At 62.0% G+C, this 22,435-nt stretch overlaps 3 protein-coding genes across 23 annotated transcripts; 1 reads left to right on the forward strand and 2 right to left on the reverse strand.

Moving 5' to 3' along the window:
• The first annotated feature begins 290 nt into the window (after positions 1 to 290).
• PKMYT1 (protein kinase, membrane associated tyrosine/threonine 1) lies at positions 291 to 7,708 on the forward strand. 20 transcript variants are annotated; one of them, XM_085015421.1, is made up of 9 exons: positions 291 to 478; positions 895 to 1,324; positions 3,865 to 4,232; positions 4,935 to 5,428; positions 5,886 to 5,992; positions 6,078 to 6,250; positions 6,338 to 6,565; positions 7,271 to 7,369; positions 7,461 to 7,708. In XM_085015421.1, the coding sequence occupies exons 3-9, from the start codon at positions 3,882 to 3,884 to the stop codon at positions 7,479 to 7,481; spliced, it is 1,473 nt and encodes a 490-aa protein (XP_084871547.1). In that variant the 5' UTR covers positions 291 to 478; positions 895 to 1,324; positions 3,865 to 3,881; the 3' UTR covers positions 7,482 to 7,708.
• On the reverse strand, positions 4,524 to 11,711 carry PAQR4 (progestin and adipoQ receptor family member 4). Its single transcript, XM_003354640.5, has 3 exons — positions 11,232 to 11,711; positions 9,372 to 9,593; positions 4,524 to 8,940 (listed from the first exon to the last, which is right to left on the reverse strand). Exons 1-3 carry the CDS (start codon positions 11,395 to 11,397, stop codon positions 8,507 to 8,509), a joined length of 822 nt encoding a protein of 273 aa, XP_003354688.1. The 5' UTR covers positions 11,398 to 11,711; the 3' UTR covers positions 4,524 to 8,506.
• A 984-nt stretch (positions 11,712 to 12,695) lies between these two features.
• KREMEN2 (kringle containing transmembrane protein 2) lies at positions 12,696 to 17,272 on the reverse strand. 2 transcript variants are annotated; one of them, XM_021086733.2, is made up of 9 exons: positions 16,753 to 17,272; positions 16,330 to 16,504; positions 15,201 to 15,292; positions 14,951 to 15,075; positions 14,599 to 14,752; positions 13,858 to 14,190; positions 13,669 to 13,791; positions 13,507 to 13,585; positions 12,696 to 13,256 (listed from the first exon to the last, which is right to left on the reverse strand). In XM_021086733.2, exons 1-9 carry the CDS (start codon positions 16,844 to 16,846, stop codon positions 13,046 to 13,048), a joined length of 1,386 nt encoding a protein of 461 aa, XP_020942392.1. In that variant the 5' UTR covers positions 16,847 to 17,272; the 3' UTR covers positions 12,696 to 13,045. The 2 variants fall into 2 exon arrangements, with proteins under 2 accessions (XP_020942392.1, XP_020942391.1); XM_021086732.2 differs by having other exon boundaries at positions 13,669 to 14,190.
• Between the last annotated feature and the right edge of the window lie 5,163 nt (positions 17,273 to 22,435).

Genomic DNA, 22,435 nt, shown 5'->3' on the forward strand with positions numbered 1-22,435 from the left:
AAGGTCCCTCGGTGTCCTGGGAACCAGGCGGGAGGGCCCCAGGAGCAGGTTCCGATTCCGCGTGGTGCCTCAGCCCCTCAGGCACACGGCGCAGCCAACCCCGCTCGGAGTCAGCGCCCAGGTGGCTCCGCGCTTGCGCAAGAGCCCCGCGAAGCAGGCGGGGCGGGATCGGCGACGCGCACGCCCGGACGTTGGGGGCGGAGCCCCGGCAGATTGGGCTCCTCTGATAGGCTGTCTCGGAGAGGCGGCGGGGTAAGAGGCGTTCCTGGGCGGGGCCTCGAGGCCGGTTTGGAATTTTTGGCGCGAGCTGGCTCCGCGCGCGTTCACGGGCCGTTCCCCGTCCAGAGAGTCCTCCCCGCCAGTGTGGGGAGCGGTCCACCGAAGACCCCGGCCAGCCTGATCGCTCAGGGGATCCCCGCACCCTCAGCAGACCGGAATCCGGGACCTCGCTGAGCTGCGCCCCGCCCACCCGCCCCAGGTGAGCCCATACCCTGCCCTGACATTTCCAGGGCGGAACAGCTCTCCCCACTCTTCTGCTTCCCTCGCCAGCATCCCCTTGTCCCCTGACAGCCCTTCCCCGGATCTGCCTCAGTCTCAACCCCCTCTCGCCCCCTTGCACATCCCCCTCCGACAGCCCCACCCCTCCCCTTTCTTGCCCTGCCCCTCTGCTAACCTCTCCCTGGCCCAACCCTGCCCCGGGCGGCTCCACCCACTTCCTCTCTCGAGGCTCCTGCCCCCAGACTGCTCTTGTCCTACTCCTTCTGCAGCTTCCCTGACCCCTTTCTTTTGGGACCCCTTGCCCCCAGCGACTGCTCCCCATTGAGTCGTCCCTCTCCAGGAAAACCCCCACAGACCTGTCCCCTGACAGCTGGTCTGCTCCACTCTGTTGGCCAGGGTTTGCGCCCACGGAGGTGACTCAGCTGTGGCCCTGCCCAGGAGGAACTCACAGTCTAGTGCAGTGGACCGTGCTCAGCAGATGTGTCCAGCCCAGTGAGAGGGTGAGGCCCCTGAAAGCTGCAGAGGTCGTCGCGGCCTGGCCTCCGCTCAGGACCACCCTGGATTCACCCGGAGCCCCTGCTCCTTCTACCTCCCCTGTCCCACCCCCAAAGCTGTTTGGCCCTGCCAGGGGTGCTAGAACGTAAGTGACAGTGACATTGCGATGTTTTGAGAATTGGTTTAAGATGCGGGTGCCCAAGGTCCCCAAATGTCCTACGTCTGGGCCTGGAGTCTACGCCTAACCAGCACCCTAGGAGATCCTGACACCCTGATCCTTCACTTTGAGAAACTCTGGGATGGCAGAGCAAGGGTCCCCACAGGCTGTAGGGTGAGTCTTAAATGCAGACCTCTATGGGGGGGGGGTCCCCTGCCTCCCCCTCTCACTCTCCCCAGCACTTACCCCCCTGCTGGTTATGGAATCTTTTTTTTTTTTTTTTTTTTGTCTTTATTGCCATTTCTTGGGCTGCTCCCGCGGCATATGGAGGTTCCCAGGCTAGGGGTGGAATTGGAGCCATAGCCGCCGGCCTACGCCAGAGCCACAGCAACGCAGGATCCGAGCCGTGTCTGCAACCTACACCACAGCTCACAGCAACACCGGATTCTTAACCCACTGAGCAAGGGCAGGGATCGAACCTGCAACCTCATGGTTCCTAGTCAGATTCATTAACCACTGAGTCAGGGCTGGAACTCCAGGGTATGGAATCTTTTGATACACTGTGGCTTCCTCTCAAAATTGGACTCCTCTCGCATTTTTTCCCCCTCTTGTTTTTCTTTCAATTATGACATTATAGAAACACAGTAGCCCGCTCTGCCCCAACACAGAGTTGCTTATACCCATGGACCACTGTATTTTGTGTGTTCTTTCAATTACTGCTCAGAGCTTTATGTAACAGTTATTGAGGGGTCTGCATGCCAGGCGCTACACTAAGCCTTCCATGAAGTCGGCATTATAAGTCCACAAATCCCTGAGGCCAGGTGTGTTTTGGAATTCAAAGTGTCTCTGATTTTATTTTATATTTTATGTCTTTTTAGGGCTGCACCCGCGGCATATAGATGTTTCCAGGCTAGGGGTCGAATCGGAGAGGTAGCCCCAGGCCTACACCACGCCACAGCACTGCCAAATCCGAGCCGTGTCTGCAACCTACACCACAGCTCACAGCAACGCCAGATTCTTAACCCACTGAGCAAGGCCAGGGATCGAACATGCAACTTCATCATTCCTAGGCGGGTTCGTTTCCTCTGCGCCACGTCGGGAACTCCTATACTGTCTTCTATATTACATGATTAACTTTACTGGTGCTCTTTCTTTTTCACGTAGATTTGACTTACTCTTTGGGATCACAGGCTTTCAGTCTGAAGGGCTTCCTTTAGTGTTCCTTATAAAACAGGTCTGCTAGCAATGAATTTTTTCTGTTTTTGTTTATCTGCGGATATCTGTTCTCTTTTTTTACCTTTTTTTTAATCTTTTTTTTTTTTTTTTTTTGTCTTTTTTGTCTTTTGTCTTTTTTTTGTTGTTGTTGTTGTTGTTGTTGTTGCTATTTCTTGGGCCGCTCCCGCGGCATATGGAGGTTCCCAGGCTAGGGGTTGAATCGGAGCTGTAGCCACCGGCCTACGCCAGAGCCACAGCAACGTGGGATCCAAGCCAAGTCTGCAACCTACACCACAGCTCACAGCAACGCCGGATCGTTAACCCACTGAGCAAGGGCAGGGATCGAACCAGCAACCTCATGGTTCCTAGTCGGATTCGTTAACCACTGCACCACGACGGGAACTCCTAATCTTTTTTTTAGGGCAGCACCCGCAGCTTATGGAAGTTCCCAGACTAGGGGTCAAGTCGGAGATACAGCCGCCGGCCTACACCACAGCCACAGACATGTGGGATCCGAGCCACCCACATCTGTGACCTACACCACAGCTCCCAGCAATGCCGGATCCTTAACCCACTGAACAAGGCCAGGGATCGAACTTGCAACCTCATGGCTCCCAGTCAGATTTGTCAACCATTGCGCCACGATGGGAACTCCTGAGAGTGCCTTCAGGCTTGAACTTTTCACACTCTGCTTCTCATCAAGTCAGTGTTTTGCAGGGAGAACTTTGGAGCTCTCTGTTTTATGACCTCTTCCCTGGGCAGGATCCCCAAGCCAGAGTTCTGGAGCGGGGGGCAGGGACAGTGGTGCCTCGGAGTGGAGGCAGTAGCCCCTGGCCTGCCTGGCTTGCCTCGCCCAGGGTGGAACCTTCTCCCTAGGAATGAGCTGAGACTTGAGCCGTGGGGCTTCAGGATTGCCAGCCCACTGGAGCTGCGTTAGAGCTTCTGAACATGGGCTGTGAACGGGGCGGGGGGCGGGGGGGGGGAGCTCAGCCTCTGCCACATGGAGCTGGAAGTGAATCTCCACTAAACGAGCCTCAGCACCTCAGCTCTGACAAAGGAAGCGAGAAAGAACCTTGGAATTCAGACGTTCTTTTTTACTCTGGCATCAGAGAGAAGGGATAATAGGCTTGTCCTAGGAATTCCTACCGTCTGCTCCTGGAGGAGGTTGGATTATTTTAGGGCCAAACAAGGCAGGGGTGTGCACGCCGGTGCTCTGGCTCCAGAACTTGCTTGGTTTCACCTGTCTGGACCATGGGAGCCTCCAAGACCTGTCCCCATAGTTTTCAGGTTTTGTATCTAACTCCCAAGGTGCAGACGGCTGTGCAGAGGTGTAGACATGAACACCTTTTCCCGGCGGGAGCTTCTTGTGCCCGCGGCCACCAGGTCTAAAGCAGAGCACGTGGGGGTGGAGGGGGCAGACGCAGCTCTCTTCTGCAGCCTCTTTGGGGCCACAGGACCAGGCACTTTTGAATGACGTGCTTTCTATCCTCTGCCCTCAGAGGCTCCTGTGCTGGACATGCCTGTGCCTGCAGAGGGCACCCCGCCGCCCCTGAGTGGCACCCCGGTCCCGGTCCCAGCCTACTTCCGGCACGCAGAACCTGGCTTCTCCCTCAAGAAGCCCGGGGGGCTCAGTCGGAGCCTCCCACCCCGGCCCCCTGCCAAGGGCAGCATCCCCATCAGCCGCCTCTTCCCTCTTCGGACCCCGGGCTGGCACCAGCCTCAGCCCCGGCGAGTGTCGTTCCGAGGCAAAGCCTCTGAGCTCCTGCAGAGCCCTGGGTACGACCCGAATCGGCCGGAGTCCTTCTTCCAGCAGAGTTTCCACAGGCTTGGCCGCCTAGGCCACGGCTCCTATGGAGAAGTCTTCAAGGTGAGTTGGGGGGTCCCTCCCCTGGCCGCGACAGGACAGTGTCTTGGGGAGCCTGTTGCCCTTGTCTCCCCTGCCAGCCTCCCCTCAGTGCTGCATTTGGCTGCCTTCACATAGGCCCCTCCGGGGCCCCCTCAGTCCGCACTCCCCCTTGTCCAGAGCCTGGCACACCTCCCGGTGCCTCCCGGCTACCCTCTCCTCCCAGCCGGTGCCAGCCATGCTGGGGGGCTTGGCAGCTCTGCCCGGCCCCCTGGAGGCCCCCAGCAAGCACGCAGGCCACGCACACATGCCCCCTTTTTGTTTCTTAAAATATATTTTCCCATCACATATATTTCCTTTAAAATGGTAGTTTTCCTTACACAAGTACCACCTGAAGACAGTTTTGTTAAAAAGTACAAACATAGGCGCCTAGGTCAGCTCTCCTTCCTGGAGGAAACCGGGTTGCTTCTCAGGTACAGAGACGACCCCATCTACACGCGGCACAGCAGCTCACACCGCCTGCAGTGGCCTGTAGCCCGCTTTTCTCACTTAGTGCATCCAGGGCATCCCGCTGGGTCGGTACCTAGAGCCCTGCCCTGCCTCTTCCCTTGCCGGGGAGCATTGTCCAGGTCTGCTCTTACACGTGCAGGGCTCTCCGAGGCGGGTGCCAGGCCGCACGTGTGACATCGTGACAGAATCTGAGTGCTCTGGGCCCCTCCCTCGCAGGTGCGCTCCAAGGAAGATGGCCGGCTCTACGCGGTGAAGCGCTCCATGTCCCCATTCCGGGGCCCCAAGGACCGGGCCCGCAAGCTGGCCGAGGTCTGCGGCCACGAGAAGGTGGGGCAGCACCCGCGCTGCGTGCGGCTGGAACAGGCCTGGGAGGAGGGCGGCATCCTGTACCTGCAGACGGAGCTGTGTGGGCCCAGCCTGCAGCAGCACTGCGAGGCCTGGGGTGCCAGCCTGCCCGAGGCCCAGGTCTGGGGCTACCTGAGGGATGCCCTGCTGGCCCTGGCCCACCTGCATGGCCAAGGCCTGGTCCACCTTGACGTCAAGCCTGCCAACATCTTCCTGGGGCCCCGGGGCCGCTGCAAGCTGGGTGACTTTGGGTTGCTGGTGGAGCTGGGTGCATCTGGAGCCAGCGAGGCCCAGGAGGGAGACCCGCGCTACATGGCCCCCGAGCTGCTGCAAGGCTCTTACGGGACAGCGGCCGACGTATTCAGGTGAGGGCTGGGGACTGGGGGGGTGGGGAGAGTCAGCAGAGGGATGCCGTCTTGGTCCAAGGTCAGGCAGACTTGGCTTTGGGCCGGGAGACACTGCCCCCGACAAATGGAGGTCTTACCCTTTAGTGGAGGGGAGTCTGGAGAGTTAGGCCACCAAAGCAGCGCACCCTCGTGAGCTTCACCCATCTCAGCGCACCTCCATGGGAGGGATGGGAAGGAGCCCAGCCGATTAAGGGACTGTCCCCAAGTCCAAGGGCAGCAGCAGTGAAGCTAGGACTGGGCCCGGCACTGGGTCCCACGGTCCCCGCTGGTAACCACGTCTCTGCCTCTGAGAGCAGTTCCAGCCGCGTCAACAGAGGGCCAGTCCCGGTTCCTTTCCCACCTTCTTGGGGGCAGTCTGGGGCTCTGCCTTCTGTGTCCTGAGGTCAGCCCAGCCCCTCCTCTGTCCCTGTCCCAGTCTGGGCCTCACCATCTTGGAAGTGGCGTGCAACATGGAGCTGCCCCATGGTGGGGAGGGCTGGCAGCAGCTGCGCCAGGGCTACCTGCCCCCCGAATTCACTGCTGGTGAGTCGCGGGCGAGGCTCTTGGGTGGGAGGGACCCAGGGGCTCAAGGCCCAGTCCCTCGAGATGTGGCCCTGCCCCGGGACAGGCCTGTCTTCTGAGCTGCGGTCTGTCCTCGTCATGATGCTGGAACCTGACCCCAAGCTGCGGGCCACAGCCGAGGCCCTGCTGGCCCTGCCCATGCTCCGGCAGCCACGGCCTTGGAGCGTCCTGTGGTACATGGCCGCTGAAGCCCTCAGCCGAGGGTGGGCCCTGTGGCAGGTAAGCTGGCAGAGGTGGCAGCCTGTCCTGCTCTGTTCCCTGGCCCCAGGGCCTGCCCAGCCTCCCTCGGCCCCCTGTTCCCCACAGGCCCTGCTCGCCCTGCTCTGCTGGCTCTGGCACGGGCTGGCTCACCCCGCCAGCTGGCTGCAGCCTCTAGGTCCGCCGGCCACCCCGCCTGGCTCGCCGCCCTGCAGCCTCCTCCTGGACAGCAGCCTCTCCAGCAACTGGGATGACGACAGCATAGGGTGGGTGATGGCTCGGGCAGGCAGCCAACCCCACACCCGAGGCCCAGGCCCCAGCCCATGGGCATCAGTGGTGAGCTGGGACCCCTCCCGCCAACCTGGCCCCCACCCCCGCAAACAGGGAATCAGGGCTGGTGGGGGTGAGGCCTGGCTCGGTCTGAATGCAGCTGTTTCTTCTAAGCTGGGTGCCTGCAGCTAGGCTGCACAGAGCAGAGTGGGACTGGCCACCTCTTGCTCAGGGTGCTGCCATGCCAGGGAGCAGTGCCCGGGCCGCGGTACCTGCTGGGAAAGGCAAGATGGTGCAGCCCCCACCCCCGCAGAGGCTGCCTGTCCCCAAGGACAGGCATCATCCTTCCTCTGGGAGGAATCCCTTAGTCCTGGTGCCCGGTGGCCAAGTGAGAGGCTGTAATTAAGAACCTCCTGCAGAGGAAAAGCACGCGGCCCGGCCCGGCCCGGCCCGCAGACAGCTCGCAGGGGGAATCAGGTCATTAACCCCTTCCTGACAAAAGTCACCCCATGGCCCTGGGGACACATTATAGAGGACTCAAATGGACAGATGAGCTGCATTTACCATCAGGTCACTTCACAGCCAGCCCCGTCAGAGCCCACGTGCACTGAAAAGGGGCAGAGGTGGCCTTCGAGTGCGGTCAGCTAGATTAAGTGCTTCTTTCAGTGGGCACCACCCTTTCCCTGTCGGGCTCCGAGGCCCCTGCCAGCTGCTCCCACCTCCCAGGCCCTCCCCACCCGACACCCTGCCTGTCTTGCCCGCCCCATGCAGGCCCTCGCTCTCGCCGGAGGCCATCCTGGCCCGGGCCACTGGAAGCACGTCCACCCCCCACGGTGGCTCTCCTGCCCCCCGGAGCAGGTACGTGCTGAGGTGAGCAGGGCGGGGTCCTGGGGAGAGGGCGGGGGCGCTCTCGGATCCCAAGAGTCACTTCGCTCTTTTCTCCCCCCCCCCCCCCACCCAGGGATGCTCTGGACCTAAGTGACATTGACTCAGAGCCACCTCGGGGCACCTTCCCCGCCTTTGAGCCTCGGAACCTCCTCAGCCTGTTTGAGGACTCACTGGGCCCCAGCTGAGCCCAGAGGCCCAGGCTGGGCACTTTTAACCTTTTAGCCCCTCCCCTCCATCCTCCTGGAGCCTGGGGTCCCTCTGGGAACTCCAGGGGTCCCTTCTATCTGGCCACATCTAATAAAATGTATCTGAATCTCGGGAGCACCCAAGCCCGCTTGCATGGCAACACGGCGCTGCCTGATGTCGCCTAGGGTCCAAGGCGCCCGGGCCGGGCGGAAGCTGAGCTCTGCCCCAGGCTAGAGCCGGGAACCACACGGTGTGTGGAGCAGAGATTTCCTGAGTGGGCACGTCCCTGGCAGGCAGGTCAAGCTGTCAGAGCACTCAAGGAGGAGCGTGGGCCCTCAGCCCAGGGGTCCCCGGGGCCAGGGCCATCCCACTGTTTATGTCTCTGTGCCCGTGGCCTAGAAAGAGCAGCCGCCCTCCTGTCCCTCAGTCCTGGGATAAGAGGCTAGTCCGGCCACCCGGACCCCTTGCTCCATAGTCCAGACAGAAGAGAGGCTGGACAGGCGAGCCTCTGGCTGCTGGGAGGGCTGGCGTGCCGGACGGAAAGACAGGTCAGGAAGGATGGGCTGGAGGCCGGGCCATATCCAGGAGGGGCCTTAAGCAAGGATCCCAAACGTCAGAGCAAGGCATGACCCCAGAGCCCCTTTGGCCCAGGCCTCACAGGTCACAACTGAGGCTCAGAGAAGGAGAGGTTTCCTTTCAACCCACACAGTAAGACGGGACCCTGGGAGAAGGCAGGAGGGGGGAGCTGGAGCTCCAAGGTGTGGGCAGAAGAGGTCAATCCATGGGGAAGAATGGATGAACGGACGAGGGCTCCCACTAGGAAGTTCTGTTTGCTGGAAGCATCCCAGCCCCTTGCAAACCAGCAGAGGAGGGAAGCATGGAGCCGCTGGCCCTAGAAGACCGGGCAGACCAGCATGGCAGGTGGGAGATGGCTCAGTCCGGGGGGCAGGTGTGGTGGGCGGCCCAGAGCAGGTCGGGCACGACACCAGCGTGCAGCTGGAGGATGGAGCCCACGCTGAGCAGGTGCATGATCTGGTGTGAGTTACCCCAGTAGTCGAAGCGGCCTGGTCCCCAGCGCTCTGGCAGGCGGGCCACGTTTACGAGTCCCCCAAGCAGGGCCAGCGCATCCATGCGCAGGTAGCAAGGGAGGGAGCCTGGAGCCCCAGAGCCCAGCCCCACTCCCCGGGCCCCAAACACCAGGAGGCGGGCACCAGCCTGCCAACCAAAGGCGCGGAGCCGGGCACTGGTGGAGGGGGCGGTGAGGGCCCGCCAGCCAGCCACACCCGACAACACGGTGTAGCCCACCAGGGCAGCTGGGCGCAGCCAGGGCCTGCAGGCCAGGGTGCAATGGATGATGGGCAGGGCCCCTGCACAGAGGAGAGAGGTGGGAGAGGGCACGTCAGTCTGGGGGGGTCCACCTGCTCTTTTGTATCTTTCAGTCTTTTTTTTGCTTTTTAGGGCCTTGCCATGGCATATGGAGGTTCCCAGGCTCGGGGTCGAATCGGAGCTACAGCTGCCGGCCTACGCCACAGCCACAGCCACGCCAGATTGGAGCCTCGTCTGCAACCTACACGACAGCTCATGGCAACGCTGGATCCTTAACCCACTGAGTGAGGCCAGGGATCGAACCCACAACCTCACAGTTCCTAGTCGGATTTGTTTCCGCCGAGCCACAACGGGAACTCATCTTTCAGTCTTATTGCTTCTTGCCGTTTTTATCTAGGGCTCCTGTGAGTGGACCCGACCCCCAGCTCCCATCCTTCGAGCCCCCCTCCCTCCCCCCCATCCCTTGGCTCACCGAGAGTGTTGACGAGGCAGACCCCACACATATCCAGGGCAAGGAGCCGGGTGTACACAGGGCTGCCCCCTTTGTGGCACATGAAGAGGTGATAGAGCACAGAGCCTGCAGGGGGTGCCAGGCAGGCCACACAGTGTGTGCCCCACAGCCAGCCATCCTTGCCCAGATGACCCCAGGGCAGGGTCATGGGCAGCAGCACCAGGAAGCCCAGCAGGGCCAGCCCTGGGGAGGGAGACAGGTTTCCGTGAGACACCTTCAGCGCTGAGGACAAGGCACGTCCTCAGCCCACAGCCTAGAGGTGATACGAGGGGGATGAGGGCAGGCAGGTCCCGAGGGGGATGAGTGCAGGCAGGTCCCGACAGGTCTGGGGGCCAGTGCTGGGCAGGCCCTGGGCTTTCAGCAACTTTATTTATTTCTATTTTTATTTTTTGCTTTTCAGGGCTGCACCCGCAGCATATGGAGGTTCCCAGGCTAGGGGTCCAGTTGGAGCTACAGCTGCCGGCCTACACCACAGCCACAGCCACACTAGATCCGAGCTGTGTCTGCGACCTACACCACAGCTCCCAACAACGCCAGATCCTTAACCCGCTGATCGAGGCCAGGGCTTGAACCCGCAACCTCAGGGTTCCTAATCGGATTCGTTTCCGCTGCACCACGGCAGGCACTCCTGAGTAACTTTATTTAGCAGAGTTCACAATAGTGCTGGGAAGGGAAGACCAGTATCCCCACTTGACAGGTGAAGAAGTGGAGTAACCTGCCCCAGGTGACTTGAGCAAGTAAGCAAGAGAAGCAGGACAGAGCCCAGAGCGCTCAAGCTGCTCCCACCCCTGAAGCCACACCACCTTCACAAAGCAGGGGGACCCCAACCGCTCCCCCCAACCTGCCTCGGGGTATCAGCAGAAGCCAGAAGGAAGCACGACCTCAGGCTAAGTTCTGAGAAGGACATGTGGGCATTGATAACAGATCCCAGGGCTGCTTGGCTTGCTCCTCCCAACCCCTGTGTCCTCTCCTCTCCACAAGTGACCAGACAAACGGAGGCTGTGGGCCTTTTTGTCTTCTAGAAAGGGGTGAGGCCAGGCGAGGGAGGGGGCAGGGCAAACCCTGTTCCGTCTCCTATCAAAGCACCTACAGGGAGAGCTCCACTCGTCCCAACCCAGGCCTCCAGGACCATCCCTACTGCTTCCAACAGGCACTTTGGCGTTGCTGTCCCAGGGGTCAAAGGTCAGCAAGGCAGGCCGGGGGCCCTGGCTGCCCATTCTTGGCAGGGTCTAGCCAGGCCACAGTGCCCCAGGGGGCAGGTACCAAGGCTGAGCCCGGGGCACTCGGGGCCCCTCTCTGCGCGGGGGCAGGCCAAGGACGGGCAGGGCTGTGTCAGCACAGCCCAGCGGGGCAGTGGAGGAGGGGCCTGGCGCCTGCTGGGGGAGGAAGGAGCCACCACCAGGCGGAGCCCCGCCGCTGGGCTGCTGCTGCGGGCAGGTGGGGGCGGTAAGGCGGCTGGGGCCTAGCTTCTCCTGGGCCCCTGCTCGCCAAAGTCAACACCCATCTCCTGGACAGGTGCTGCCGGGGGAGGGTGCCCAGGGCGCAGGGATTACGGAGGGGCGGGTCTCCAAGATCCTTCTGCCCAGGGTTCAGAGGGATTAAGCGGACTAGGTCCCCCACTCTGCTTCCCTCGCCTGCCCTGGGGGCCCCACTAGGGGAGCAGAGGCGGGCAGTGCCATTTGGGACAATGGCAGCTTTATCATCGCGGCTCCTGGCCGTGCCAGGGCCCAGGCAGCCCAGGACCTGGGCACTGGGCCTCTCCTCGGCCTTCAGGCCCCCGGGCGGAGCTGCCGCGGATTGGGGATGTGGGGCGAGGCTCACCGTGCGTGTAGATGTTGCCCAGCTCGTTGTGCATGTAGAAGAGGCTACGCAGGCATCCCGAGCCGCTGCTGGCCGGCCGGTAGCCGGTGAGCACGAACTTGTTGAACTGCAGGTGCGGCGGCGAGCTGGCCCAGTCCAGCAGGCGCGGCCCGGCCAGGAACGCCATGGCCCGGCCCGGCGCAGTCGGTCTGCGCTCCTCTGGCCGCCGGGTCTCCTCCTCAGTAGGGCAGAAGCAGCAGCAGCAGCGGGAGGCTCATCACGGCGCCCGCCCACCGCTCAGGGCTCGGTCCGCGCAAGCGCCAGCGCGGGGAGGGGTGGTCCCGGCCCGCGCCCCTCGTGCGTTGCGCAAGCGCGAGCCCGGCAGTCCCACGCCAGCTGGGGGCCCGGGACGCGCCGGGCGTCCGAGCGCAGTGCGGCCCGCTCGGCCGGGACAAGAGCTCTGCAAGGACAGCTCGCGGCGGCGGCAGCGGCCAATCGTCCCTCCGCTGCCCGGAGGAAGGGCGCGGCGGGACGCGGGAGGGGACGGCAGGCTCCGCCCCAGCTGCTCGCCCCCGCCGTCCCGCCAGCGTTTCGCGCTCTGGGCTCCTGACGTCGCGGCTGCGAGGGCCAATGGGCGCGGCCGGCGGGGAGTTCCTTCTTCTCGGCCTCCCAGGCCTTCCTTCACCTTCTTGGCATAATATATGCGATCCCAGTCTCATTTGCATGGGCTCCCTGTTGTACTGGGACTCGACGTTCTGGGTCCCGGTGGCTCCGCCGCAGTGACCCTGGCGCCTCGCGTCCCCTCTCAGTGCGGGCCTGGGCTTTCTGCCGGATCCCCAGGTCGACTCACCCTTGGGCATTCACCCTCCCGGGTACGGCCCCGTCACCCAGCCCCATCCCATAGCCCGGGCTCTGTCCAAGGTGCTGCCGGCCCGGGATGTTCGGACCGGTCAGGTCTAGAGCCGGCTCGTCTCCACTCCGCGAGTGATCTCTCCACCCGTCTGACTTCCCCGGAGCGCAGCAAGGCGCGCCGAGATGACCGGGCCGCCACGGGTGTGCCTGACGAGCTCGGAGCCCTCCAGAGAAGCCCTGTTCTTCCAGCCGGGCTTCTTCGATCGTGGGCTAGGCCACACTCACTTCCTCCTGTTAAAGCCAAGGCGCACCTTCCGCCCCGCCTTAGGATAGGCAGGAAACGGGGAAGAGCGATGGCAGGAGGCCAGGAGAGAAAGGTCGTTCCCCACCAGGGTTCACCCTAAATCAGGTCAGGAAAACACACCTTCTGCTCGACCCTGCTAATAACCGGTGCCCACTTCCTCCAGGGCTCCAGGACCCCTCCTGCTCACCCTTCAGTCTCCAAGCATCTTCGGTCCTTCGCATTCCAGGCGGCTCCATGCGTGGAACGCCCTTAATTTGCATGCACACAACCAACATTGGCACAGCACCCTCACTGACATACCTCCTCCCACACACAAGAACTTGCAGAGCTCTGTACCCAAATAGGTTCTTTATTCAAAGTCAATGGCTTTTGACCACTTTTGTTGACCTTTCAGAGTTCACTTGGGGCAGCAGTCCAGACCTCCCCAAGAGGGGGTCTTTGAGGTTTATGAGGAAAACAGCCATACTCCTCTTGCCCTTTGGCCTTGACCATCTGGACCCCCCGAGAGTCAGGCCCAATTCCCAGTAACAGCACCAAATGCTTCCTGTCCGACATCCCGGTCTCTCAGAAAGGACTAGAGGCCGAGCTGCCCTCAATGGAGCAAAAGGCCAAGGTAGACAGAGTGTGGCAGGAGTCCATCCCGCTGGAGGAGGGTCCAGGGGACCCTGAGAGTCCTGAGTCAGAGAGCAGAGATGAGAGAGCGCAGGGAACTCTGGCTGGAGGCACTCAGGGGCCGGTAACTCGCCGTCAGACTCTCAACCTGGGGGTCCCCAGGAGGAGAGGGCAGGGCCACCCCTTGAGGCCGGCGGTACCAAACGGCCCAGCTTCTGGCGGGGCCCCCGGAGGGCCCCAACGCTGGGGGCTCTTTACCGGGAGCCAGCAGGCAGGTCCTAGAGAGGGAGCAGACATCAGCTGAACCCTGAACCAATCTCACCTCTAGAACCTTGCTTCACCAGTGATCACGCACGGTTCCCTGTGTGGACCCAAGTACTAGTCCCTCAAGAACCCAGGACTGCCTTCCAGCCCCGTTCCCCTCGTGGGCCCCAGCTTCCCACCAGGGGCCCCGCGCCCGGAGGCACTAGAGCGGAGCGTCAGGCACCCGGCCGGGTCCGCCCTCAAGCCCTGCCCTAGAGCGCGCACCGGCCGCGCAGCAGGCGCAACAGCCACAGCAGCAGCAGCAGCAGCACTGAGACAGCCGTCACCGACGAGAAGACCCGGGCTGCGGGCACACGAGTGCGGTGAAGACAGGGCTTGAAAGGAGCTGCTTCCCACAGTCCCTCCTACCTCCCACGCCCGTCTCACCCCCCATCGCGGCCTCTGGAGCCCTAGGCCGGGGGCTGCAGCTCACGTTGGCCTCGAGGGGCACTGCGGGGGTCTGGGCCGAGCCCTTGGGGGGCTCCGGGTCGTCCGCAGCATCCTGCAGCCCTGCGGAGAGGGGTGTGAGGCAGGTAGGCGGGGGAGTGGGCCGAGGGGGAACGGGGCGGGCCTCACCGCGGTAGGTGAGCGCGAAGCCCTGCGCGTGGCCGCGCGCATCGCTGTGGAAGGTGAGCAGCAGCGCGGCGGCGCGCAGGCGCAACGGCCCGGGCGGCGGTGGGCGGGCGCCGTCGAAAGCGCGGAGCAAGTTCCCGGAGGCGGCGTCGCGCAGCTCCAGCCGGTCTCGCGGGTCGGCCAGCTCGAAGAGGCGGAAGGTGAGCTCCAGCGCGGCGCCCGGCGGGCCCAGCGCCCAGCTGCAGTTCCGGTCTGGTCCGTACTCGTCCGGGAAGTCCGGGGAATAGACGACGCCCTGAGGTGCCGTCCAGTTCCCCTGGCAGGAGCCCACCGACACTGCGGGTGATACGCGTGGTCAGAACCAGCAGATCCGCGGGCTCCTCCACGGGGCGGGGCTCTGTGTAGAAGCCCCTCCCCTTCCGAGCTAGGCCCGCCCCTGCCCCATCTTCGGGCCCCGCCCTCCACCCCAGGTGCCATCTAGTCCTCCACTGCGGCCTGGTCCAACGCCTTCCATAGGCCCCACTGTTAAACCATTAATCCCCCCCTGTCAGGTCTCATCCTCAGTTAATTCCTTCCTCAGGTCCCAGGGCCCCTGATGCCCCAGGTTCAGCCCAGTCCTCTCTTCAGGCCCCATTCTCAACCCAATCAATTAATCAACCTACTGCCATCCCTTCCCAGATTCTGCCCTCTACCATGGCATTGCATGAGTCTCGCCCAGGCCCTTCATCCCCGCCCATTCTTCACCTTCATAGATGCCCAGACGCCCATCGCCACCACACAGCTGGCCTGGGTGGCCGAAGCAGATCTGGTCACAGTCGGTGGCCGGAGCTGGGCGTCCCCGGGCCAGGTCACTTTCGGAGCCACAGAAACAGGCATAGCCAGCCTCCACGCCCGCCAACTGGGAGCACAGACTGGGTGACCCCCGAGACAGGGGCTGGGGTGGGGCTGGGGTGGTGGGAGCCAGGGGTCGGGGTTGGATGTGGGAACTGGACTGGAGGTTCAGAAATCAGTTTCAAGGTTTGGCGTGAGAGTTGGACGTTGATTTGGGTTCTGAGGTCAAGGTCAGGGGTCGCTGATCTGGGCAGGCAGGCAGTACCTGGTAGCCCTTCATGCGGCAGAAGCGAAGGCACACCTGGACCGTGAGCTTTGTTGAGGTGCCGCTGGGGCCGCTGAGGGCCGGGGGTGCCCCTGAGTCCATGAAGCAGCCCAGGTACCCAGGCACTGAGGGGGGCAGCACAGTCAGGCTCCAGGTGGTGCCTCCAAAATGCAAACTCTGCCCAGGCAGCCTGGCCCCTCCCTTGTCCAAGGTGTCCAGCTCTCACCCGTGTCCAGCCCGGCCCACTCACTATGACACGTGGGGATATCACAGTAGCGCCAGTAGATGCCCTCCTCCGTCTCTGCCACATAACACCATGGCTGCACGTCACCGTCTGGGTTACTGCGGGTAAGGGAGACGTGGCTGGGATCCTCCCCTCCCCAAACCAGCAAATTCCAGGCCCTGATCCACAGTTTATTTGCAAAATGGCCGCTGCATGTGTTAGAGCAAATTCTGGTTTGTCCCACCAGATGGATTGTCCAGTGGATGGTGGGAAGTCATAAAAGGGGCCCTGGGGGCTGATTTTAGGTCTTCAGCTGTTGGTAGGAGGTGATCTCATATACGAAGGACTTTGAGGCCATTTGTAGTATTTGTGCCTACCCAGCATGGGCCTTGACCATGCCCCTTGCCTTAGAACACTGCCTTTTTTTTTTTTTTTTTTGCCTTTTCTAGGGCCGCTCCTGTGGCATATGGAGGTTCCCAGGCTAGGGGTCTAATCAGAGCTGTAGCCAGCAGCCTACGCCACAGCCACAGCAACACTGGATCCGAGCAGCGTCTGTGACCAGGCAGAGCTCACAGCAACGCTGGATTCTTAACCCACTGAGCGAAGCCAGGGATCGAACCTGCAACCTCATGGTTCCTAGTCAGATTCGTTAACCACTGAGCCATGACGGGAACTACAGAACACTGCTTTAAAGAAGTGATGAGCCCTAAGCTTTGCTGTTCATCAAGGAAGTGTCCTCCTGCTCAGCTTGGACCCTGACGCTTCAAACGCAACTGGGGCCCTGAAATCCCAATCCCTCGGTCCCCGCTAGTAGATGCCTCTCAGAGAAGCTGTATGTTCACGGCCAGGCCCCTGACTCCAGGGGGTGCCCTCTGACTAGGCTCCTGGCTCTCACGGACGCCTGGAGTGACCAGGCCTGCCCTGAGGCTCTGCAGAAGTTAAGCGCCTAAGGCCCCACTCAAGTCAAAAAAAGCTCTGAGAAGCCTCCTGCATCGCCTCACTGAGGCACGGTCCCCAGGCCCTCGAGGTGGCCCCTGGGCCCGCCCAGCGGGGACCTCGGCTCCGCCCATGCCGAGTCCCTGCCCCAGGCCCAAACCGGCCACAGCGCACCCCGCCCCGTCCCAGTGAAGGCCCCGCCCCTCGCCCCGCCCCTCACCGACAGAAGTTGTGCGCGCCCAGCCCCCAGCGGCCTTGGGGGTCGCTGGCGCTGCTGTAGCTGTGCTGCTGCGTCTGGTCCCAGTAGAGGCACGGGCGGCCGGCCCCACGGGGGCCGGTGCGGTTCTGGTGGCCGCGGTAGTCGGCACCATTCACCTGGAAGCACTCGGACAGGCCTGCATGGCGACGGCGGGGTCTGGGGAGGTTTGGACCCTTGCCCGGCATCCTCACCTCACTCTCCCACGGTAACTCCCGCCGGGATTCCCAGCCAGTGCCCCCGGCGCCCACGGGGCCCTCGGGCTGCTCAGCTGTTCCCACCACCTGCTCTGCGCCCCACCCCCCGCCAGCCGAAGGACTCAGGTTCTGTGCGCGGTGGCCGAGAAGGGAGTGGTGACCTCGGCCCAGACGGCTGGCGGGGACTCACCTGGGCTGTGCAGGCTTCCCGCTGAGGCTCCGCCTGGCGGCAGCAGTGGAAACAAAAAAAGGAGGAGGAGGCCCTGAGGAGCCTGTGTCCCCATCACCCCCAAACAGCGAGAGAGGTCGCCCAGGCCCGCAAACGGCCTCTGTTGCCCCCGGGGTCGCTCTGGGCTCTCCCAGGCGGCCTGGGGGGCGTTGTCTTCTGACGGTCTGTCCTCGTCCCGCCCTGGGAGGCGCTCTCCGTCGGGGTGGAGAGAGCTCCCCGGGGTATTGGTCTCCAAGGTGTCTGGCCTGAAGACGTCTCTCTGCCCCGGCCCCTGCAGGGGGTCTCCCTGGGGCGTCGCGGGGGGCGGTCTCTGGCCAGGGGCGGTCGACTTCTCTGCCTCTCAGGGCTGCGGGTCTTGCCTCGGCTTCCTCGCCCGCCCCCTCCCGCTGCGCCTCGCTCTCTGAGTCTCCCTCGCCCAGGTCTCTAACGCGCTGGCTCCTGCCCCCCTCGCGTCCTTCCGCGCGTCCCTCCCCCTTGTGTCCCTCCCTCCCTCCCTCCCCACTCCACCCCCCGAGGCCGGGAAGCCCCGCCCGAGACTGGAGCGTAGGCAGCAGGTCCAGACGCCTCCCACGCCCGCCCCCCATCTCCGGGACCCTCCAAGTCCCCGCGCGCGCCTCCCCGCCCCTCCCCCTCTCAGGGTCGGTGACGCTTCTAGTGGAAGCCGGTGGAGGAGGACGGGCCAGGCTGATGGACACAAGGACCCCAAGCCGAGAGATGCAGGACCCTCTCCCGCGGCCACACGCCTGGGACAGCCCGGGACCTCCAGGTCACAGACACCCTTGGATGAAGGGCACGCATGCACGCATTGCCACTCAGTCACCCGTTCATGGCGAGACGCTCTCACGCACACCCTCTTTCGGAGCTTCACGCCCCTCCCTCCCCAGGTCCCGAAGCCTCCGGCCTGAGGACGTGCCCCTCCCTGCCCCCGCCCCGCCCGACAGGCTGGGAAGGTGGACGCTCCGTCTCGGACAGGCAGGGGCAGCTGGTGTCTGGGGAGGAAGGCAGCTGCGCCCCTGGTCCCGGCCTGTCCCCTCCTCTCCCTCTCTCCCTGGGACCCCCAGCCCAGGCTCGCCAGAGCCATCCAAGCGCGGTGGAATTCCCCCAGCGGCCCCCCCTCAAACCCGACGGGGTGGGGGAGCAGGCCCGGGCAGGCGTGGGGGGAAATTCCCCGCCCCCTCCCCCGGGGCCCGACTCCTCCGAGTCCTCTGATCTCCCAGCAGCGCCCGCCGCCGGCTGCCCCCAGGGCTTGGGGGGAGGCCAGCGCAGGTGCGTGGGAGGGCGGGGACCGGGAAGGAGCTGGGTGATGACGGGGGCGGGGGGGCAGAGCGGCCCCGCCTCTCCCAGATGTCCTGCCCCTCAGTCCAGCCTCCCCATCCCTTGCCAGGCCCCCCACCAGGCCGTCCAGCCTGGATCTGCTCACCCGCTGACACTACCCGCACTCCGCCGCCTGCCCACCCCCGCCCCAAATGGGTGGCACAGAGAAGATTCTAGAAAGGCCAAGGTGTCATTGGTGGTGATGGAACCCGCGAAGACTTCGAATCCAAGTTGGTGCCTCAGACACAAGCCCGGGGAGGGCCCGTGTGTCTGGCAGGGGCAGCATTCTAAGGGTCAGTGCAGGGTCACCTCCTGGGGGAGCCCTCTCAGCTGCCAGGCTGGGCGGGATTGGGCTGGCAGCTCCCTGGCCCTGCTGAGCACCAGATGGGGGTCTCGCTCACCTGTACAGGCTAGCCCAGCCAGGGACCGCCTCAGGAGGGACAGTTCAACCCATCACCAGGCCCCCTTCCCCTTCCACTGTGAGGGAGCTCAGGGGCTGCCTGGCTCCATGGCCTCGTCCTGGGCTTGGGCCCAGGGAGAGCATCCTGAAGCGGTAGGTGTGGGCCATGGCGGGGGAGACGGGGGTGATGGGGAGCCTCCCTTCCAGGGATCACCTGAGGAGAGGGCAAGGTGGGGGACAAGGACAACCAGGACCCCTCATGCAGAACTGCTGTCAGCAGCAGGGAGTGGAGGAAGAACCAACTCCTTCCCTGGCAGGAGGGTGGACCAAAAAGGACTGCCCGTCTGGTCCCATGCATGTGGGTGCCCATGGCCAGCCTGGCCTCCTGCAAAAGGGGGTGAGAGGGACGGGGTGCTCAGTTTCAGGACGCAGGCACCAAGATGAGGGGCAACGTCCAGTCCTCAGTGGCTCAGGGAGCCTCAGGCTACAGAAGGCCTGGGCTCTGGCCCCCACCACTTCCGGGGAGGCAGAAAGGCTGCCTGCTCGGCGGCCCACAGTCCCAGTCTGGTCTCACTGCGATGGTACTGCTGTTGTGGGAAGGCTGGTTTCTTTTTGTCTTGCGTTTTAGGGCCGCAGGTGTGGCATATGGAAGTTCCCAGGCTAGGGGTTTGAATCAGAGCTGCAGCTGCCAGCCTACACCACAGCCACAGCACCCCCAGATCTGAGCACCGACAGTGACCTATACCACAGCTCACAGCAATGCCGGGTCCTCGACCCACTGAGTGGGGCCAGCGATTGAACCTGCATCCTCATGGATACTGGTGGGGTGCGCTTCCGCTGAGCCACAACGAGAACTCCAAGGGCTGCCTTTCTACTGCCTGGCCCCTGTCTACTCCTGCCTCTTTGCTGACTGGTTCCTCCAGCGCCTGCATAAACAGCTGGACTTCATTTCCCTGCTGCCCTGGGCTTTGGCGTAGCCACAGGGCCCAAAGGGGCACAGGCGGGAGTCATGGCTCTCACTCCTCAGTAATCTAAGCAAGGGCAGTGATCAACAGCATTAGCACCACGGGGCAGCTTGTTAAAAGCAGATTCTCATGCCCCACCCCCAGAGGGCTTCATCACAAACTGCTTTTTTTTTTTTTTTTTTTTTTTTTTCTTTTTTAGAGCTGCACCTGTGGCATGTGGAGGTTCCCAGGCTAGGGGTCAAAATCAGAGCTACAGCTGCCAGCCTACACTACAGGCCCAGCAACGCCGGATCCAAGCCATGTCTGCGACTTACACCACAGCCCATGGCACCGCCAGATCCTTAACCTACTGAGCAAGGGCAGGGATTGAACCCGCAACCTCATGGTTCCTAGTCAGATTCGTTAACCACTGAGCCACGACAGGAAGTCCCCAGCCTCAGTTTCTGTTTCCTGGATGGAGAGGATGGATGCCTAGGACCCAGGGGAGGGTGGAAGGAGCCAGATTCCCCAGGGACCCAGTAGAAGGTGCCCACCCACCAGAAGCATCCACGCTGGACTCTGCACGAGCGGAGGTGAACGTCTATGTGTCAAGCCACTGAGATGGGGGGAGGGGTCTGCTTGCCAACAGTGGCGGGCACATCTTACCTGGATCGTCTTCCCACCCTCATTCAGTTCTTGTCTCCAGGGCTGGTTCCTTCTGAGAGCTGGGAGGGAGCATGCTCCATGCCTCTCATTTAGCTTCCGACACCTCGTGTCCATCAGTGGCATTCCTGGGCTTGTAGAAGCCACCAGTCACCCCATCTCTGCCTTCATCTTCACGTGGTGTCCTCCCTGTGGGTCTGTGTCCGACGTGCCCCTCTTTCTATGGACACCAGTCATGTTGGATGAGGGCCACCTACTCCAGCGTGACCCCATCTAAACAATCACGCGAAGACCTCTGTCCAAATAGGGTCACTAGGGGTTAGGACTTCCACACATGAATTTGAAGGGGGACACAATTCAATTCATAACATCTCTTACTTATTTCTAGTCCCTTTTCTATCCTTGCTGTCACCTTCCTAGTCCATGCCACCACCAAAATGTTTGAGTCCCCCAGAGTCACATGTTGAAATCCTAATTCCAATATGATGGTATTGAGAAGTGGTGAGGAGTCCCCTGGTGGCTCAGTGAGTTAAGGATCCAGTGTTGTCACTGCAGCAGCCTGAGTCACAGCGGTGGCCCAGCTTCAATACCTGGCCCAGGAATTTCCACATGCTGTGGGCGTGGCCCAAAAAGAGTGGGGGCCTTTGGGAGGGAATTTGGTTAGGCTGGAGCCCTCATGATGGATAGTGCCTTATGAAAAGAGGCCAGGAGTTCCCGCTGAGGTGCAATGGGATTGTTGGCATCTCGGGAGCGCTAGGACGCAGGTTCCATCCCAGGCCCAGCACAGTGGGTTAAGGATCTGGCATTGCCGGGACCTGTGGTGTAGGTCACAGACCCGGCTCAGATCCCAAGGGGCTGTGGCTGTGGCCGGCAGCTGTAGCTCTGATTCAACCCCTAGCCTGGGAACTTCCATATGCCGCACCTGTGGCCCTAAAAAGCAAAAAAAAAAAAAAAAAAAAAAAAAAAAAATCGCTGGCCCTGGGAACTCCATATGCTATAAGACAGCCAAAAAAATTTAAAAAGAAGAAGGGGGAGGAAGAGGAGAAGCAGCAGCAGCAGCCAGAAAGTTAGCTGGGAAGAGATCCTCACCAGAACTCAACCATGGCCACACCCTGATCTCAGACTTGCAGCCTCTAGACCCAAGAAATAAATACCTGTTGTTCAAGCCTCCCTTCCCCCATCCATGGTATATCAGGGCAGCACAAGCCAACCAAGAGCCCTGGAGTCCCCCCAATTCTCCCAGCTCCAGAGGAAGAAACCCCATCAGCCTTGACACATATGGATAGAAACGGGCAGAGGCAGTGCCTGCTAATGGGTCTAGGGTGTCTTTTCAGGGTAAAGGAATGTTCTGGAATTAGTGGAGATGGATGCCCTACTATGTGAATCCACTAAGAGCCATTGAATCATATACTTTGAGTGGCTGGATTGTATGGGATGTGGACTATGTCTCAATAAAGCTGTTCCTGAAAAAAGAACCAACTAGGCAGTGTGGCACTGGTGGCCCTGACAGCTGATGGGACATAGGAACAGGGAGGGTGGCACTGAAGATGGCTCTGGGTTTCTACTTGTGCAGTGGAGCCGTTCGATGGGAGGGGGGTGAGGAGGACACCCCCCTTTGCCACCTGCACAGCCAGTGACCACGGGAGACCCAGGGCCAAGGTCCTGGAGGCTGCTGGACACACAGGATTGCAGGAGGGAGCTGCGGTGTAGACCGACAGACCCTGAAAGGGATTTTGAAGAAAAGGACAGGGGTCCGGAACCCAGAACACCAACCACTGTGCTTACAGGTTGGGTGGCCACCGAGGAGCCCTCGAGGGAGACAGCTGGAGAAGGCAGGAGCCAGTTTTGGGTCTGCAGGGATCAAGGAGGGGTGTCGGGGCCGAGGGTGAGCTCTGATGTTAGGAGGTCTTCGGCGCCACCCCACAGGAGTCAAGGAGGGGCTCTCAAAGGAGGATGTGGCGACAGGAGGCTGGCTGGGCTGGCAGTGGGAGCTGGGTCAGAAGTGGTTCAGTGTTCCTTCACAACCCTGGGGACAGCGCTGGGGACTGGGACTCCCCATTTTAAAATGTTGAGTTCCCCTGTGGCTCAGGGGGTTAAGGACCTGGCATTGTTTCTGCAGTGGCATGGGTAGTGACTGTGCTGCTGGTTCAATCCCTGGCCCTGGAAATTCTGTATGTGGCAGGCTTGGCCAAAAAAGAACAAGGTCCTTGTAGGTAGGTTTGCTGCTCCTTGTGAACTTTTTATTTCACATTTCACGAGTGAGATGTGGCACAGTTACTCAGAGGGACACAGAGATAGACAACCAGCTCCACGTGGCGCAGGC

Source organism: Sus scrofa, chromosome 3 (assembly GCF_054392235.1).
Source record: "Sus scrofa isolate SSC_HxYL_T2T_F1_AM1 chromosome 3, Sscrofa_HxYL_maternal_Yorkshire_Landrace_v2.0, whole genome shotgun sequence".
NCBI classification, from domain to species: Eukaryota; Metazoa; Chordata; class Mammalia; order Artiodactyla; family Suidae; genus Sus; species Sus scrofa.

What these genes read in the sequence shown, in the direction of transcription:
- PKMYT1 (XM_085015411.1), top strand. Translation starts at nt 3,882, where the DNA reads ATGCCTGTGCCTGCAGAGGGCACCCCGCCGCCCCTGAGTGGCACCCCG. An exon ending in CCTATGGAGAAGTCTTCAAG is followed by an intron (nt 4,233 to 4,934) that starts GTGAGTTGGGGG and finishes CCTCCCTCGCAG; the next exon opens with GTGCGCTCCAAGGAAGATGG. An exon ending in GCCCCCCGAATTCACTGCTG is followed by an intron (nt 5,993 to 6,077) that starts GTGAGTCGCGGG and finishes GCCCCGGGACAG; the next exon opens with GCCTGTCTTCTGAGCTGCGG.
- PAQR4 (XM_003354640.5), bottom strand. Translation starts at nt 11,397, where the DNA reads ATGGCGTTCCTGGCCGGGCCGCGCCTGCTGGACTGGGCCAGCTCGCCG. An exon ending in GGGCAACATCTACACGCACG is followed by an intron (nt 9,594 to 11,231) that starts GTGAGCCTCGCC and finishes CTCCCTCCCCAG; the next exon opens with GGCTGGCCCTGCTGGGCTTC. An exon ending in CTGCCTCGTCAACACTCTCG is followed by an intron (nt 8,941 to 9,371) that starts GTGAGCCAAGGG and finishes TCCTCTGTGCAG; the next exon opens with GGGCCCTGCCCATCATCCAT.
- KREMEN2 (XM_021086732.2), bottom strand. Translation starts at nt 16,846, where the DNA reads ATGGGGACACAGGCTCCTCAGGGCCTCCTCCTCCTTTTTTTGTTTCCA. An exon ending in GGGAAGCCTGCACAGCCCAG is followed by an intron (nt 16,505 to 16,752) that starts GTGAGTCCCCGC and finishes GTCGCCATGCAG; the next exon opens with GCCTGTCCGAGTGCTTCCAG. An exon ending in TTGCGCCTGCTGCGCGGCCG is followed by an intron (nt 13,257 to 13,506) that starts GTGCGCGCTCTA and finishes CTCCCTCTCTAG; the next exon opens with GACCTGCCTGCTGGCTCCCG.